This window comes from Pseudorca crassidens, chromosome 11, assembly GCF_039906515.1.
Source record: "Pseudorca crassidens isolate mPseCra1 chromosome 11, mPseCra1.hap1, whole genome shotgun sequence".
NCBI classification, from domain to species: Eukaryota; Metazoa; Chordata; class Mammalia; order Artiodactyla; family Delphinidae; genus Pseudorca; species Pseudorca crassidens.
Genome location: NC_090306.1, coordinates 99,062,329 through 99,081,158, shown reverse-complemented (window position 1 = coordinate 99,081,158; position 18,830 = coordinate 99,062,329). Strand labels below are relative to the sequence as shown.

The following is an 18,830-nucleotide window of genomic DNA, read 5'->3' as shown; positions in this document are numbered from 1 at the left end:
AAGACCTCCCTGAGCCTTGGAGATCATCCTCTCTCCCTTAAAAGACTGCCCTGGCAGTTAAAAGCCTGAAAAGCCTCCAGCAGAGAAAAGCACCCAATTCGAGTTAGCTCCCTTCCTCCCTAAAAGGGCTCATTCCATAGGACATTATAATTGTATTAAAAGAAGGGACCTTTTGGGCTTCCCTGCTGGCGCAGTGGTTGAGAGTCCGCCTGCCGATGCAGGGGACACGGGTTCGTGCCCCAGTCCGGGAAGATCCCACATGCTGCGGAGCGGCTGGGCCCGTGAGCCATGGCCACTGAGCTTGCGCGTCCGGAGCCTGTGCTCCGCAACGGGAGAGGCCACAACAGTGAGAGGCCCATGTACCGGGGGAAAAAAAAAAAAAAAGAAGGGACCTTTTAATCCATCTCATTTTACACATGAAGAAACTAAGGTACAGAAGAGAAGAAGTAACTCAATCAGGGTCACACTCAGATCAGCAGACTCCAGATCTGACTTCTAATCCTGTTCAAAGACCACAGAGACTGGACTTTTTGAAAGATCACACATTTCCTACATTCATCTACACACTTTTACTAACCTCTGAGCTGTGGTAAAGCCAGTTACCATAAAATGCATCGTGTATCTTAGAAAGGGGACAATTTCTTCATTATTATGACAAAACAACTTACTAGTAAGTTAAACTGTTACATCGCAAAAAGTCTAAACTATGGTTTCAAGACCATTTCTCCAAGACCCCAAAAGCAAATGTACAAGGTATACATGCAAAATTCATGCCAAGTTTTCCTTTCAATCTCACCGAAAAGCATGCTTATGAAGTGGATACAGACTCTCTGATCCTGAGCCACCAGCTGCATGACCAGGGAGGCATGCCTCATGAGAGCATCTCGGAAGCCGGACAGCACGTGCTTCTTGCGCACCAACTTAGAGCAGATGAAGAAAAATATTCAATAGCAACCAAGTCTCAGCCATTCTGAACCCAAACAAGTGTAATTTCCAAATATAATTACAAGATAATACTGGTAGAATCATCTAAACTATGGAGTATGAAAAAGGGCATCATTTACACACAGGAATCCATGTGTTCAAACAAAGGATTATACAAGAGTGAAGGTTCCTAATAAAGTATATTTACATAGCACTTTACTGTTCACAAATCACTCATTTGTCAACTAGCTCATTTAAGCCTAATGAGTTGGTAAAGCAAGCAAAAACAGATATTATTATCGCCATTTTGGAGATGAGAAAACTGAGGCTCAGGCACCTTCCCAAGGACTCAAATCTAAGTATCCAACCAGGTGTTGTCCAAGGTCAGGGCTCTTTCCACAGTCTGTGAGAGTGATACTGGGGACCATTCATGAGCCTCACTGAGGTAGGTAGAGAAAAATTCATTCTTCCTTTCAATGTAGATATAAATCTTCACACTCAATTCACCTCCCTATACAGGGAACTGTGTAGCAGCTGTGCAAAGTACTCAAGACAATAGCAAAACTTAGGTCAAAAAAGGGGTGTGCACCGAGGACAGAACTGGAACATGGGTACAACTGACTACATCACCCCCTCGACTGGTGAAAACTGAAGCTAAGAAAAGTGTGTTCAATAAAAGGTGGAGAAGTTGCATCTCTTATTGCCTCTAAACTGTGTAAATCTCCTGTTCTCCTTCACCAATTCCTCCCACATAATGCATTAAGCTAGTGATCTAAATGAGTTACTCAAAAATTTTCCATGACGTCCCTTCACCTGACAGATTAAATCCAAGCTCCTTAGCTTGCATTCAAACTCCTAAAGGAACTGATCTCAACCCTGGCTCTCCAATCTCATCTCCCTCAACTGCCCTTCAAATACATTCTGATTACCTCCCAAACTCATCCTTGCTAATCCTTGCCTCCTGGAAAAAGCTCCCCCATTTCCTCTAGCCCAAATCTCACCCATCTTCTCAAGCGTAATTCAAATGCTTCCTCCTCTAAAGAACCTTTCCTAATTTCACTCCTTAACCCACACAGCACTTGACCACAAATATGTCCACCTTCTAGATTCCCAGGAATGCAATCTCTTATTTTCTTCCCTACCTCATTGTCTTATTCATCTCTATGTCTCACTGTCCAACAATGGCAGCCTCAGAACTCTAGCCTCAGTGATACTGCAGATGTTACCAGCTAGCCCAGCAGTTCTCAGAGCTGTCTTTGGATCCCTGAGGGTGCCCAGAACACTTTCAGGGGATCCACAAGATCAAAATTATTTCTGTATAATACTAAGATGCTATTTGCCTTTTCCACTTATTCTCTTACAAGTGTACAGTATTTTTCAAAGGAGGCATGTCACAACAGATAAAATGCAGAAATATATGAGAACCCAGCTGTCCTCTATTAAGCCAGACATTAAAAAGATTTGCAAAAATGTAAAACAAAGACATTCCTTACACTCTTTTTTGCTTTGAAAATAGTTATTTTTTAAATCATTTATGCCACAGAACTGTTCACTAAAATAGTAAATTGTGTGTTATCAATACCTATATTTTGCCAAAATAAAAAGAATTATATTAATATGTAATGGACTATTATTTTTATAAATTTATTTATTTTTGGCTGTGTTGGGTCTTTGCTGCGGTGCACGGGCTTCTCATTGCGGTGGCTTCTCTTGTTGTGGAGCACGGGCTCTAGGCATGCGGGCTTCAGTAGTTGTGACACACAGGCTCACTAGTTGTGGCGCACAGGCTTAGTTACTTCACAGCATGTGGGATCTTCCCAGACCAGGGATCGAACCCGTGTTCCCTACATTGGCAGGTGGATTCTCAACTACTGCACCACCAGGGAAGCCCTACTATTATTTTTAAATGAATCCTTTAAACTTTTGTTATTTTTAATACAGTAAATAAACAAAAGCTCTTTGGGGGTCCTCAACACTTTTAAAAAGTATAAAGCCAGACTTCCCTGATGGCACAATGGTTGAGAATCTGTCTGCCAATGGAGGGGACAAAGGTTCAATCCCTGGTCGGGGAAGATCCCACATGCCGCGTAGCAACTAAGCCCGTGTGCCACAACGACTGAGCCTGCGCTCTAGAGCCCGCGAGCCACAACTACCGAGCCCACATGCCACAACTATTGAGCCCGCGTGCCTAGAGCCCGTGCTCCCAACAAGAGAAGCCACTGCAATGAGAAGCCCGCGCACTGCGACGAAGAGTAGCCCCCCTTGGCCGCAACTAGAGAAAGCCCAGTAGCAGCGAAGACCCAACACAGCCAAAAATAAATAAATAAATAGTTTTTTAAAAAGTGTAATGCCATCCCTAGAGCAAAAATTTGAGAACCGCTGATCTAGCTCATCCCCCCACGGCAACAATTCCAGCCCTGTGACTCTGAGAGAACAGTCATCTCCCAAACTCTTCTTGGAGGTCTCCACGGACAAAAAACTCACTGCGAAGGTGGGTAGGCATTGAAGGAACAGGCAGGCCACGCTTCAGCCAGCTCTGCCTCTCAGAAAGCTCTTCCCCTCACCCCACTCCTGCTGGGCCGTAACTTCCACTCGTCCTGCCGCCACTGAGCCCAAGGAGCCCCCTCCTCCCATTCGCACAGTCAGAAAGCGAAGGAATAAGCCCCCAGGGTGCGCGCGCCTTGCCCTCAGGCTGAGCGGGGACTCAAGTGGGAGGGAGCCTGAGTGAAGGCTAAACCCTGGAGAAGTGGTGAGAGGGTCGGCAAAGGGCAGGGCAGCTGAGAGAAGGGCTTACGGGAAGGTGGGAACGCGCGCCAGTGAGTCTAGGCTGGGGGCCCTGGGAGCCCCGGGTTTAGTGCGGACAGGGGAGGCCCACTTGAGGCGCAGGGCCAGGGTCTGGGCCTCCTTTGGAAAGGGGAAGGGGATGCTGAGGGGTCTGCGGGGTAGGCCGCCGTGGCCGGTAAGGGGGTGGGCCTGTTTAGGGGCTAGATTTAAAGAGGCGGGTGGGCCCGGCTTAGTTTCGGGGAAGGTGCGCCCGGTTGAAGGGAGTTGCTCCCGCCCGGTTGGTGAGGGAAATGCCTCGCACCGATACGCTAGGCTCCGGCAGCAGCTCCAGCGCGCAGGCCAGGCAAAGGCGTGGGGGCACGGGCAGCAGCCAGCGCGGGTCGTGCCGGTAATGGGCCCTCTCGAAGAGCAGCGCCGCCTCTTCGTCCCTCCCGGGCCTGGGAAGGCCTGCCGCTGGCTCCCTCACAGCCATCTCTCCGCTTGCGTTCTACCACGGCAGCACCTTTTCCCGCGCAGTTCATGCGCAGGCGCACTTGGCAGAGCTCGACACAGGCGCGTGGGGAGAAGGGTAATGCGCGTGCGCGAACCGAATGCCAGCCAGTCTCAGGAGAGCAGCGGCCCCTGTGGGCGGGTGACGCGCCTCAGGAGTCGGAAGAGCGTTACCTCTAAGCCTCAAGCTGTTTGCTCTTGGAGCCTGCAGGAATTCGTCTTTACCACGCCGAAGGTTGAAAAGCATTTATAAAGACGCTGTTATTATCCTTGAAAAAGTAAGAAAAGGAAACAATCTATTTCTGGTATTTAAAAAGTAAACGATCTCAGGGATTCTTATCGAAAAACTATCAGCTCTATTATTTTAAATTTACGTGGCACCTTTCAAACAATCTAAGGTGACACCTTTCTTTCAGAGATTCTAAGATGGTCCCCTTAAAATATCGTCTCACTGAGGGCTGCACAGTAGTTGCGATTTTGTGAGCGCAGAAGGTATACTGAAGAATAAAAAATAGTTTGTTGTTAAGTGTATTAACAAAACCCGTCAATCTACAAGGATTTAATTAGCGCCAAAGTGCCCAGCAACCAGTTAGTGTTAAAGGAGATAAGTTCAAGAGATGTTTTCTACATTCAGAAGCAGTGTGACGGAGTAGAAAAAGTGCTTTCCATGGCAAAATAATTTGGAAAACAATGGTTTATTTTTAATGTAGTATTATGAACTGATTCTTGAGAAAAGTAGATTTAACATGGAAAAATCCTCGTTAAAATGCTAAGCGTACAAAAGATGCAGAATTATATACATAAGTATGTAAAATAAATAAGCAAACATTTATTCAACACCATTAAATTATATTATAGCAGTAATATATGTTCAGTGAAGAAAATAGAAGAAAAAAAAATATTTTGATGTATTTTCTTCTAGTCTTTTTCTATACCTTTTTACAACAGCAACATACAAAGGTGTGTAAACTTTTCTCAGAAAAAATATATCATGTACATCTTCCATATAATGAAACATTATTCTATGTTTACTTTTTTAATGTCAACATATTATGTATTCTTTTAGACAAAATTTGGAGCCAGGAACTCCGCTGTGATCTAGAGGATTCAAAAGTGAGCAAGAGACAGTCCCTGTCCTCAAGGAACTAGAACTAGTCAAGGAGAAAGAGAAACAAATTATTACAATTGGGTACATTTGTATTAGTTATCTATTGCTGCATAACAATCCATGTAATGGATTGAATGGTGACCCTCAAAAAGACACCTCCATGTCTGCTGTGGACTGAATTGTGTCCCCCAGATTCAGATGTTGAAGTCCTAACCCCTAATGTGACTGTATTTGGAGATAGGGCCTTTAAGGGGGTAATTAAGTTTAAATGAAGTCATAAGGGTGACACCCTAATCCAATAGGATTGGAGGCCTTATAAAAAGAGGAAGAGAGAAAGATCTATCTCTCTCTTTATGTACAGGCATTGAGGAAAGGCCGTGTGAGGACATAGTGAAAAGGTGACCATCTCTAAGCCAGGAAGAGAGCTCTCACCAGAAACCAAATTAGCCAAAACCTTGATCTTGAACTTCTAGCCTATAGAACTGTGAGAAAATAAACTTCTGTTGTTTAAGCCACCCATGCTGTATTATTTTGTTATAGCAGCTGGAGCAAACTAATGTAACGTCCAAAATCCCCACAACCTGTAAATTACCTTTTTTCCAAAGGATCTTTACAGTTGTAATTAAGGATCTTGAAATGAAGATATCATCCAGAGTATCCAGTGGGCCCTAAATCCAATGATAACTGTCTTGAGAAGAGGCACACAGCGTAAAGGAGGAGGCACTGTGACCACGGAGGCAGAGATTGGAGTGATGGTGCCACAAGCCAACAAATGCCTGCAGCCACCAGGAGCTGGAAGAGACAAGTAACGGATTGCCCTCTAGAGCCTTTGGTAGCAGTGTAGCCCTGCTGACATCTTGATTTCATTCAGACTTCCGGCCTTCAGAACAGAGAGAATAAATTTCAGTTGTTTTAAGCCACCAAGTTTGTGGTAATTTGTTACAGTCGCCATAGAAAACTAACACACCCCAATATTTAGCAGCTTAAAACAACAAACATTTATTATCTCATAGTTTCTGTGGATCAGGAATCCAGGCATGGCTTAGCAAGGTGACCCTGGCTCGAAGTCTCTCCTGAGGTTGTACTCATCTCAAGGCTCACTAGGGCCAAAGGATCTGCTTCCAAGTTCACTCAAATGATTGGTGGCAGGATTCATTTCCTCAAAGGGTGCCGGACTGAGGGCCTCACTTTCTTGAGGGCTGTTATCCAATGGCCGCCTCAGTTCCTTGCCACATGTGCCTTTCCATAAGGCAGTGCACAAAATGGAGGACAGCTTCCCTCAGGGAACAAGAAAGAGAATTGAGAGAAGGTACCCAAGATGGAAGCTACAGCCTTTTAACCTGTTCTCGGAAGTGACATTCCATCATTTCTGCTGTATCCTATTCATTGGAAGTGAGTCGCTTGATCCAATCCACACTCGAGGAGAGGAGAATACACAGGGCATGAATATCAGAAGGTAGGGAGCATCGGGAGCCTTCTTAGAGCCTGCCAACCCCAGTATAAGTGCCGTGGTAGTGGTAGGCAACACATAGGAAGAAAAACATCAAAACATTAACTGGGTGATGGGATTATGGATTGTTTTTCCCTTTTTTGAATTTTCTAAACTCTCTTTAATGAGCATGTATGGGTTTGACAATGAATTTAAAAATAGGAAAGCTAAATGAAAGGGAAGAAAGGAAGGGAGAAAGGAAAGAAGTGGGGGAGGATAAAGGAGAGAGGAGGAGAAAACCTGAATTGAATTTTCTGAATTAAATTTGAGTTCTGTGAATCTGCTTCAACCTGCTGAAGCTGTCTACAGAAGTATCACAAGACATAATGCCTTTTAGCTAAGAAGTTTCAGACTTGATTGAAAAAAACAATTAGCTCCAGGATGTCCTGGAGGGTGAGGTGAGGGAAAACAACAAGGAATTAGGGTTGCCAGTGCTTGAGAATTGAAGAGGTGGAAATGGTTTTTCCGTGAAATCTGTTCACAGGCAGCAGAATCCCAGCAGGGCAGATACTCAGTGATCAGCTCCCTTCCTTGTGAGTGAAAGGACATGAATAATAGTGTCCGGTGCAGAGCACCACCCCTCCCACAAGCAGCTGAAGCTATTTGAGCATCCGACCTCAATCAGAATTAGCTTGGAATAGGACAGGACCGAACTATGATAGAAACTTCAGTAAACCCTCCTCTGAGGAACTGGAGAGGGGAGGTGTCAGGAGATGGCATTGGGCTGACCCACATTCCCTGAACCTTCAAAACCATAGAGTAGAAGTAGCTTCTATCCCACCCACAAAGTATCCCAGACCGCCAAAGGGGGGCGCTCATAAAACGTGTACCAAAGAAATCAGAACCCCACAGGGCCCAAATAACCAATTTTATTAGAGGTTATTTTATGATGCCCTTTAGGAGTAAGCAGACCACTCTCCTGCCTTCTCTGACGTGTTTTGAGGATTCTGAACCCACTGCCTACTTCCTAAAGCCATGCTGGAGCAGGAAACCCCTCAAATGCTTCATAAGACCAAACTTTTGGGGGGCTGGTGGATTCCTTGGGGCCCCATGTGGGTTCTCAATTTCCTCAAGTTCTTCTGTTTTGGGAAGAGCAACCCCAGCACCGCAGTGACCTGGTGGCTGAAGGTCCCTCTTCAAAGAAGTGCGGTCTCTGATGCTGTCCTCCCTTGCATGTGGGTCACCCACTTCGGGAAGCAAGATAGGATCAGGATCCCTCACACTCAGGTTGGGGGCTAAGTGCTGGGACTTGGCCAGGTGTGGGGACCAGGAAATCCTCTTCAAAAAGCTCATGCTCAACCTTGCTGCAGCAGAGTGCAGACTCCTTTTGGAGCTGAAGGTGTCTGTGGGACAGGAGGAAGGCTGCTGCCCAGCCCCTCTGCCTTCCTCCAGCTCCAGGCTTCCTCTTCTCCTGTGTGTGGGCTGCTGACATTTGAATCTGGGGGGCTCCTGAGATGCATGCTCCTTCCTCCAGTGGTCTGCCCCAGAGTATGAGATCCTCGCTCTGCCGGGAGCCCTCTCTGCCATCTGGGAGACCCCTGGCCTGACCGTTTTCCTGCTCCCGCTGTTCTCACTGGAGGGTTCTTGGACGCTTTCTTGGCCACACCAGCTACTAGATTCTGCTGCAGGCCTGGGGTTCCTGGGAGCAGTGAGCTTGGCCCCAGGAGGAGCCTCTTTCTGGACATCCTGTCGTTCTGTGAGGCCCCCTGGTGGTCTGACCCTCTTAGGCTTTTCAGGATGGATAGAAATGCCCATTGGCTCTGTCTGGTGTGGTCTTCGCTTCTCCAGAGCTCTGGCCTGCGTAGGAGGTTTTGAGCTTTTCCTTTCTTGGCGCCGAACGCTCTGGGACCTCTCTGGGGACTTAAGGCCTGGCCTGGGGCCCTGGGCCCCACAATGCCCTTCCTGCTGCCCCTGCAGCTCACAGGCTTTGTGTAACCCAGGGAGCCTCACCCCCTCAAGGGGCAGTGGGCATGGTGCTAAGAAGTTAAAGTGCAAGTAGGATTCTAGGATCTGCTGGGGAAGGCCCCACTTCAGGTGTGCAATCTTCCGCTGCATAAGGGACTCCAGGAGCAGTAGCTGGCACTTCGTGAGGACTGGCCACTTCGGCAGGATGGTGAGGGCAGTGGGAAAATCCACCAGAGCTGTGGCGGCTTGGGGGGCTTGGCCACATGAGACAGAGGGACAGGCAGAGGGCAGGCCCAGGGCAGCAGCCAAAGACTGTGGGTTGCAGAGCTGTCGAGTCAGGCCAGAGGTCTTCCCTGGAACCACTCCTTTGTCCCTTTGTCGGCTTTTCTGGAGTTTAGGTTGGGCCTGCCAGGAGGCTGGAATGACACTGTGCTTCCTGGCAGTGGCCGTGCTCTGGCTGGCCAAATGCTCTCCCTCCCCACTGGCAAGCAGGAAGAGTTCATTCTGGTGGGGGAGAGCCTTCATCTCAGGGCAGGGAGCAGAGGCCACAGCCTGTTCCTGGTCCATGGCCCCATATCCAGAGCCAGTGAGGGCTGGGGGCCCCTCACCCACAGAACAGTCAACTCGGAGATTGCCTTTAGCAGCATCCTTTCCTCTGACTTGGCCCTTGTTTCTTCCCCTTAGTACTCGAAGCCTTCCAGCATCCTCAGCTCTGCACTTTCTCTGGCTCCCTACATCCTGGATTTCTGCAGCGTCCTCATCTTCACCCTTATTCTGGCTGCCTTGCCCTTGTATCTGGATCTCTCCATCTATTTCACTTCTTAACTCTCCCTGATAATCTCCCCCAGGAGACTGGGTCTCTTTATCATCATCACCTGTGGTCCCTCTCAGGTTTCTCTTCTCTTGGATTTGAAATTCTGCACCATTCTCACCTCCCATCTGCTCCTCTTTCTTCCATTCTGCGGAATGAGTTTCTATATCAGTTTTACTTGCTAATTCTCCCCAATTCTGTGCCTCAGATGCCTGGGCATTTGCACCATCCTTGCCTCTAATGTGTTCCTGATTTATCCACTTCGGTATGAGAATCCTTCCATTAATTTCACTGTTTAACTGATGCTGGTTTTCTTCCCCAAGTTCCTGAGTCTCTTTACCATGTTCACCTTTAACGCCTCTCAGGTTTCTCTTCCCTGTTGCCTGGATGTCTGTACTATTCTCATCAACAAACCGCTCCTGATTCCTCCTTCCTGGTAGATGGGTCTCTACATGAGGTACACCTCTTAATTGTCTCTGGTTCTCTGCCTCGGGCGCCAGGATATTTGCACCATCTTCATCTCCGTTCTTTCTCTGGTCTCTCTTCTCCAGTGCCTGAATTTCTGCTCTATGTTCACCTCCAATCTGGTCCTGATTCCCCCAACATGGTATCTTGAATTCTCTGCCAATTTCACTTGCTACTAGTTTCTGGTCTCCCCAGAATCGTGCCTGGATCACCACCCAATCCTCCTCTCTTATCTCCCTGAGGTTCTTCCTTCTAGATATCTGGCTTTCCCCAGAATCCTCACCTGTTTTCAGGCCTTGATTTCCCCACCCCACTTGAAGTTCATGTCTTAGTTGTTTCTGGATCTCTACCCTAAATGCTTGGACCTTCCCAGCTTTCTCATTTCCGTTTTGATCCTGCATCTCCCACCCTGGTGTCTGGATCTCTGTAACATTCTCACTTTGAACGCATTCCTGTTTTCCCCACCCCAGGGCTTGGGTCTCTAGGCCATCCTCTTTTTTCACTTCCCCCAAGTTCTCCCTCCCAGATATCTGAATTTGCACAGCATTCTCACCTCCAACCTGGCCCTTTCTTCTCCTCTTTTCTGCCTGAATTTCTATACTAGTATCACCTTTAATCTGGTCTTGTTTTCCCCACCCTGGCAGCTGGGTCTCCCCACCATTCTCAGTTCCAGTCTGGCCCTGCTTCCTCAACCCTTGGGCCTGGGTCTCTCCTTCATCCTCTCCTCTGGCTTCTTTCTTATTCTTCTCAAAAGACTGGGTCTCTATAGCATCCTTATTCCTACTCCTATCCTGGGTCTCCCACATTGGCGTTTGGGTCTCTGCATCAATTTTACATCTTAACTGTTTCTGTTTCTCTCCTCTTCGTGCCTGAGTTTCAGGAAGATTCTCACCTCCAGCATCCCTCCGATTTCTCTTCCGTAGTTTCTGACTTTCAGCTCTATTCTCAACTCTCACCTGGTCTTGATTCTCCCACCATGGTGTCAAGATCTCTCCAACAGCTTTACTTATTACTAGTCTCTGTATCCCCAACTCCAGGACCTTAGGCTCTGCCTTGTCCTCCATCCCAAAGTTTATTGGGAGTTGCCTTCCAGATGCCTGAATTTCCCAAGCATCCTCTCCTCTTCTCTCTCTCTGGTTCACCCACCCTGGAGCCTGGGTCTCTCTACTATCCTCTCTGCCTAGTGTCCGGCTTTCCCTCCCTGGTGCCCAGGCCTCTCGTGGGCAGCGCCAGGACTTCCAGATGGGCATTCCCACTTGTTGGTTGGAAGGAACCGGTAGGAACTCTCTGGAACAGAACTGCAACCTCTGGGCTGATGGGAGGTTTGGGCGAGAGGCCATGGAGGTGGGGTGGCATCTCATGTCGACAATATGCTCCAGTGGTACCGGTTCTTCTGAGGAGTGGACCAACAGCTGCTCCATCCCTTGGCACGTGTCCAGGGCAGGGGGCAGTGGCTTGAAAATCAGGTGAGTCTGGTCATCACTACGACACCAGGGTACCTGCCACGCTTCCCAAGAACTGTCCTGAGCTAGCATACAGGTGCTTAAAAAGGAGGTGGTGCAAAAGATGTGTTCCAAAGGTGGGTAGGCATCCCAAGGTAAACCTTGACCTGGGTGCTGACTAGAAAGCAGATGTTGGGTCCATGAATCCTGGTGGCTCCTCCAGTATTCCCCTCTCTTATTTGGGGCCCATTGTTGGGCATCCAGGCCCCTGAACTGGCCAGGACTGAAGGAGAATTCAGGGGTCAGCCCAAAACAAGTGTCATGTCTCATGGAGGGCACTGCCCCCTTCTGCGATGGCACCTGTAGGTGAGAACAGAGAAGCAAAATTTTGCATTCACATTATCTCATCTAATCCTCAGATCAGGATTGTAATCCCCATTATCCAGATGAGGATGCTGGGGCTCAGGAATGGGGAGTCAGTTCTCTTAGGGAAAACAGTATTCATTCAAGAAAGAAAGATAAAGAGTTTACTCCAGGCCAGGCACTGTTCTAGGTGCTGGCGGTACCAGCATGAACAAGACAGAAAACCTCTTTGTTGGGAGCTGTCTTTTAGACATGGAAGACACAATAACTAAGTATACAACATAATGTTAGGTGTTGAAAAGTGTTTTGTTGGTTTGTGTTTTTTTGGCCACGCTGCATGGCATGAGGGATCTCAGTTCTCAGACCAGGGATCAAACCCGTGCCCCCTGCAGTGGAAGCGTGGAGTCTTAATCACTGGACTGCCAGGGAAGTCCCCTTGAAAAGTGTTCTAATGGAAATAAAAGCAGAGTGGGAATGGGGTTAGCTCCTTTAGACATACTGGTCAGAGAAGGCCTCTCAGAGGAGGTGACATTTGAATGGAGACCTGAATGAAGCAAGAGACAAACCAAGTGACATCTGAGGAAAGAGCATTGTAGGCAGAGGAGACATTAAGTGCAAAGGCCCTGAGGATGGAACTGGGTCATTTGTATAAGAACAGCTAGGAGGCCTGTGTGGCCAGAATGGAATGAGTGAGTGATGAAGACAGTGCTAGGAGATGAGGTCAGAGAGGAATGCAGGGCAGATTATTCTGAGCCTTGGAGTTGTGGTTAGGAGTTGGATTTTATTCTGAGTTTGACTGGAAGTGTATCCATCAGAGCCATTGCAGAGTCTTGAGTGGCAAAGTCCTGTGATCTGTTTTTTTTAAAGTTGGTTCTTGCTCATGAGCATAATGTTAGGCTTAAGCCAGGTGCAAAAAAAAATACTTACTGTATGATTCCATACAGACAAAACTAGTCTATGCTATTAGAAATCAGCACAGTTGTGTCTGCAACCTTCTGGGCTGCTGGTAGTGGTCTATTTCTTTTTTTAAAAAAATTTTTCTTATTTTTTTTAAATTTTTATTTATTTATTTTTGGCTGTGTTGGGTCTTTGTTGCTGCACGCACGCTTTCTCTAGTTGCGGCAAGCGGGAGCTACTCTTCATTGCAGTGGCTTCTCTTGCTGTGGAGCAGAGGATCTAGGCGCGCGGGCTTCAGTAGTTGTGGCATGTGGGCTCAGTAGCTGTGGCTCATGGGCTCTAGAGCACAGGCTCAGTAGTTGTGGCGCACGGGCTTAGTTGCTCTGCGGCATGTGGGATCTTCCTGGACCAGGGCTCGAACCCATGTCCCCTGCCTTGGCAGGCAGATTCTTAACCACTGCGCCACCAGGGAAGTCCAGTGGTCTGTTTCTTAATCAAGTGCTGCACCTGGATGTGTTCAGTTTGCAAAAATTCATTGATCTATACACTTATAATCTGTATATGTATATTCCCTTGGATTAACATTTTTTAATATAAATTTATTTATTTATTTTTGGCTGCGTTGGGTCTTCGTTGCTGCATGCAGGCTTTCTCTAGTTGCATCGAGTGGGGGCTACTCTTTGTTGCAGTGCGTGGGCTTCTCATTGTTGTGGCTTCTGTTGTTGTGGAGCACAGGCTCTAGGCGTGCAGGCTTCAGTGGTTGCAGCATGCGGGCTCAGTAGTTGTGGCTCGCGGGCTCTAGAGTGCAGCCTCAGTAGTTGTGGTGCATAGGTTTAGTTGCTCCACGGCATGTGGGATCTTCCCAGACCAGGGCTCGAACCCGTGTCCCCTGCATTGGCAGGAGGATTCTTAACCACTGCGCCACCAGGGAAGTCTGGGTTAACATTTTTAAAAAGAGAAAGAAGAAATTCATTCTGTTGGCTGCGTGGAGCACTGACGATGGTTGGGTGAGAGAGGAAGCAGGAACTAGGCAGAAGGCAGTACCTACAGTCCAGGTGAGCCCTGAGGGTGGCTTTGCCCAGGAGAGTGAAGTGAAGTTTTAAGAAGTGATCAGATTCGGGGCTTCCCTGGTGGCGCAGTGGTTGAGAATCTGCCTGCTAATGCAGGGCACACGGGTTCGAGCCCTGGTCTGGGAGGATCCCACATGCCGCAGAGCAACTGGGCCCGTGAGCCACACTACTGAGCCTGCGCGTCTGGAGCCTGTGCTCCGCAACAAGAGAGGCCGCGATAGTGAGAGGCCCGCGCACCGCGATGAAGAGTGGCCCCCACTTGCCACAACTAGAGAAAGCCCTCGCACAGAAATGAAGACCCAACACGGCCAAAGTAAATAAATAAATTAAAAAAAAAAAAGAAGAAGAAGTGATCAGATTTGAGATATGGGTTGCAAGTAGAGCCCATAGGACTTGCAGGTGGATTGATCCTGAGGAGTGAGGGAGAGAGAAGTCCAGGGTGACCGCTGGGTTTGGGGCAAGATAATGCTCTTCCTGACCAGTCTGAGTTCATCTCTGATACACAGGGCATAGAACAGGGTCCTTGTAACAAATGACTGAGACAATCATGGTGTTGAGGGAAGGAGGTGTGTAGGATCCCCTCACCTTGATGACCTTCCTCATGCTGGAGTGGGTCCTGGTGATCTGGTGCCAGTAGTTCTGGACCTGTCAGATCAGAAAGAGGCAGAGGACAAGCAGGTTGCCGTAGCACCGAGGGTCCCTGCAGCTGTGATTCTCAGAGAGCAGGCCCCGCACTGGCTCCCACTCAGGGCCCTGGAATGGCCCCACCATGGCACAGGCGCCCAGGAGGGGCAGCAACATGACACAGCTTAGGTCAGGCAGGTGGTGTTCAGGAGTTGTAGGGCAGGACTGGTATGGCTGACCCAGCCACTTCAGGGCGGGGTAGCCCCTGCCTCATAGCACCCCTGTCGCTAAGGCCACCTCACAAAGGCTCCTGATGCTGCAGCCTCAGCTCCAGCTGCTGCACCTGGCATCAGGGCTGGATAACATGCCCTCAGTACAGGTGAGGGCAACATCAGGGAACTGCCCAAAAGGAATTAAGAGGAAGAAGAACTTGTTCTAAATATCCTGACCTCTGGAATGGAGAGATTAAGTTCCCCTGTGTATGATGGAGGGATGGAAACTGCAGTCTGCTTGATTTCTTTCTTCCTATTTGATACTTGCATCCATTTGTCCATCAGGCTATCCAATATCAAACATTTAATGAACACTGTATTGAATGTGTGTTCTTGTTTAACCACCCAACATATCCTGATTTTTTGTTAGGGGATTACTTTCCCATCTCAAGATCACTGTTTGTAGGAGTATAAATGCTACCCTGGAGACTTTCACCCAAAGGTTATATTCAAAATATTGAATTACAGAGCAGGCAGGGTCATCAGCCAATCAGAATGGGCCACGCCTTAACCTTTTAATACCTGGGTTGTAAGCGGCCCCTAGGGTCCCAGTAGAAGGGCATCACCTATTTACCAACCAGTTGGGAAGTATTTCTCTACTTTAAGAACCCAGGGACTTCCCTGGTGGCATAGTGGTTAAGAATCTGCCTGCCAGTGCAGGGGACACAGGTTTGAGCCCTGGTCTTGGAAGATCCACATGCCACGGAGCAACTAAGCCTGCGAGCCACAACTGCTGAGCCCGCATGCCACAACTACTGAAGCCTGCGTGCCTAGAGCCCGTGCTCCGCAACAAGAGAAACCACCACAGGGAGCAGCATGCCCACTGCAATGAACAGTAGCCCCTGCTCACCACAACTAGAGAAAGCCCGTGCGCAGCAACAAAGACCCAGTGCAGCCAAAAATAAATAAATAAAATAAATAAATTTTTTTAAAAAAGAACTCAATATACCACACAATGTATCTTGGTTAAATGTTACCCCGGCTTATACCTGATACTCTTTCACAGGCCCAGGACAGCCAAGGAGTGGAGGTGTGACCTAAGTTTGGCCAATTGGGCCCTCTCTTCCAGGGCTCTAACTACCAAGGTAGGGATAGGAAGCTGGTAAAAAAAAAAAAAAAAAGAAAAGCAGCCCATGGCAGCTAGAAACTGGCCCAGCTCTATCAGTTAGGCCTGATGTTGCTAGGAGCTGGCCTGACACTCATAGCTGAGCCTTGGTGTTCTCCTGTTGAACATAAAATACTTCATAGAGTGTCAGCATCAGACAAAACCACTCTAACTGTGATAATCAAGACAAAAACAAGACCACTCTTTAGTCATGTCTGAACACAGACAAAAGCATGAACATTGTCAAAACCACAAAAATAACCAAACACCTTACCATCCTGGCTAGTATCTATTTTGTCACCAATTATAGCTTTAGCCTCACTTCATTCCTTCCACCTTGTAGATAAGATTTATTAGGATGCCCAATCATAGAATTACTCACACTTTCTAATAGCGTCTAATCCAGAGCAAACCCCATTTCCTTGAACCCTCCCGAAATCATTTGACACAAGGTCAAATCCTATAGTAAATCCAAACACCCTCTTACTGAGAAGTGCCACAGTTCCCCATGGTATGTGTTCTCCCTTGTTGCAATGAGTAATAACACTGTAGAGGTGTGTGCCTGGTGGTCTTTAGCTAAATTTAGGACACTGGCGTAAGATTTTACGTCTGGTCCTGCTCGCACAACCAGCTCCCCTTGAGCCTCCAGGCTCCACTGCAGAGTCTTTTCCCAGATTCCTTTTTGCTTACTTCCCACCAAAGATCCCTAAGTGAAAAAGAGCTTCCTTTGGATCAGGCACAGTGCCAAAAGATAGATATCCAAAGTGTCCAAGGCATCTACCAGCCCTGCTCTCATAAAGCTCTCAGTATGGTTGGAAAGGCAAACACTGAATAAAGACAGAGTTGACGAAGGCTACAAAGGGCAAGTACAGGGGGCTTGTGGGTGCATCCAGCAGGGGTAATTACCTGGTCTGGACGATCAGGGAGGCTTCACTGAAGAGGTGATGAATACTAAGCAGAACAGTGGAGCACATCACATCACTCCCAAAAGAGAGTGATGGATGGGCTTGGGGAGATTGCGGTGAGCTCAGGGTAGAAAAAGAAGGTGGGTGGGGCTGTAACATGCGGATGAGGAGGGGGGTACCAGTGGGGAGAGGCATAGTAAGCCATGGCAAGGATTTAGCATTTTAAGCACAGAACTGTGGTAAAAGACAAATTTCTAAGACAAATTGATTCTGAGCCTATGTTAACATTTATCAGCCAACTAGCAAGTGAAATAGCAAGATACAAGAGGGTGGGCTAGTTCTGTGAGAACATGGAAACTGAGTTATTATATAGTTGGGAAACAATTAATTAGGTAGAGTATACAGTCTCATTACTCATGGTCATAAAAACATCAAGCCCCTATCAGTCATTACTAGGAGATCTGGGATATAATGGTCCAAGATGCCAGGTAGGCCAAATAACAACCAGACATTATTATAAAGGATATCAAAAAGGCAAATGATAATGACACATCTATGACTGTAAACTGGAATAATAAGGTTTCATTCTCCCACAGTGGTAGCTGATAGGTCCAATTAATATGGAAATATGGGGCTTCCCTGGTGGCGTAGTGGTTGAGAGTCCGCCTGCTGATGCAGGGGACGCGGGTTCGTGCCCTGGTCCGGGAAGGTCCCACATGCCGCGGGGCGCCTGGGCCCGTGAGCTGTGGCCGCTGAGCCTGCGCGTCCGGAGCCTGTGCTCCGCAACGGGAGAGGCCACAACAGTGAGAGGCCCGTGTACCGCAAAAAAAAAAAAAAAAAGGAAATATGAAACAAGATCTGAGAAGGATGAGGAGCAGGGTCCAAATCACAGATTCTACTCTTTTTTAAAAAATATCGATTTATTTATTTATGTATTTGGCTGTGCCAGGTCTTAGTTGTGGCACGCAGGATCTTCGTTGTGGCATGCAGGACTGTAGTTGCAGCTTAGTTGCTGCACGCGGAATGTGGGATCTTTTTTTAGTTGCGGCATGCAAACCCTTAGTTGCAGCAGGTGGGATCTAGTTCCCTGACTAGGGTTCGAACCCGGGCCCCCTGCATTGCGAGTGTGGAGTCTTAGCCACTGGACGACCAGGGAAGTCCCCTCAGGTTCTACTCTTAAACAGGAGCCATCAGTGGGAATTTCTTAATTTGGAGACAAAATATATTTTTTGACACATCATAGATATGCATGGATGAAGTCTGATGGGGGGATTTTTCACGTAATAAATGTTCAGTCCTGGAGCCACTTCAAACCCATCTGGCTGGGTTTTCAAGCATAGCAACCAGATGTGGTGGAAGTAACCCAAGCCGATAGCCGAAATTCCCAGGGTCCAGTTCTGGCTCTGCCACTGCCTCATTCTGTGACTGTGGACAAGGAGCTTCCCCTCTCTGGGCCTCAGTATCTGTAAAATGAAGGGGTTGCACTGCGTGATTCCTAAGGGTCCTGCTACGTCTCTACTTATAGGTTTCCAAAGGAAATAACTGGAACTGGCCCACTACGGTCTAGTTTTGGCTAGATCCAAATGGTCCCAAGAGGGAATTCCCAGGCAGTCCCCTGCTTAGGACTCTGCGCTTTCACTGCCAAGGCAATTCCTGGTTGGGGAACTAAGATCCTGCAAGCTGAGCGGCATGGCCAAAACAACAACAGCAACAACAACAAAATGGTCCCAAGATATGCCTGGCATCATGCGAAGAGAGATGAGTAAGGGCCATAAGAATCCAGGAGGACCTCTTGGAGGTGGTGAGGCATGAGTGTAGCCTTAAAAAATGGAGATTTGGAGCAGCATAGGGAAAAAAGCACCACGCTAAGCCAGAAGAAATTGGGTGTCCTAGACATTTCCAAACTCAACCTGACAAACTCAGCCCCCATCCTCAAACCTGCTGTTCTTCTTGAATTCCCTACTCAATGGATTCCATTTCTGGTGGACTCCACCCCCACCAGAAAAATTTAACAAAGGCATCTGAATATGAAGGAGAACATTTAGGATTACCTATCATTATCTCCATACCATTCCTTTACCAGGGTAGAATAAAAAAGATGATTTTAAAAGCACAAAAATGTGCTAAAAGATAAACTAGCAATGGAATGACGACACCCTTGAAAATCTTTGTTTTGG

General features: G+C 47.7%; 3 protein-coding genes across 3 annotated transcripts in view; all 3 read right to left on the bottom strand.

Annotated features, from left to right (window-relative positions):
* Positions 1–4,217, bottom strand: part of MEI1 (meiotic double-stranded break formation protein 1) — a 65,152-nt gene extending 60,935 nt beyond the window's left edge. Inside the window, exons 1-2 of the mRNA XM_067698242.1 lie at positions 4,010–4,217; positions 797–920 (exon numbers count right to left, since the gene is read on the bottom strand). Coding sequence (XP_067554343.1) covers positions 797–920; positions 4,010–4,180 — 295 coding nt within the window. The 5' untranslated portion in view covers positions 4,181–4,217. The remainder of the gene's footprint in view (positions 1–796; positions 921–4,009) is intronic.
* A 3,872-nt stretch (positions 4,218–8,089) lies between these two features.
* On the bottom strand, positions 8,090–9,224 carry LOC137202951 (uncharacterized). Its single transcript, XM_067698722.1, has 2 exons — positions 8,343–9,224; positions 8,090–8,137 (listed from the first exon to the last, which is right to left on the bottom strand). The coding sequence occupies exons 1-2, from the start codon at positions 9,222–9,224 to the stop codon at positions 8,090–8,092; spliced, it is 930 nt and encodes a 309-aa protein (XP_067554823.1).
* Position 9,225: 1 nt separating this feature from the next.
* On the bottom strand, positions 9,226–11,039 carry LOC137202950 (uncharacterized). The gene is made up of 2 exons (XM_067698721.1): positions 9,308–11,039; positions 9,226–9,257 (listed from the first exon to the last, which is right to left on the bottom strand). Exons 1-2 carry the CDS (start codon positions 11,037–11,039, stop codon positions 9,226–9,228), a joined length of 1,764 nt encoding a protein of 587 aa, XP_067554822.1.
* Positions 11,040–18,830: the final 7,791 nt, after the last annotated feature.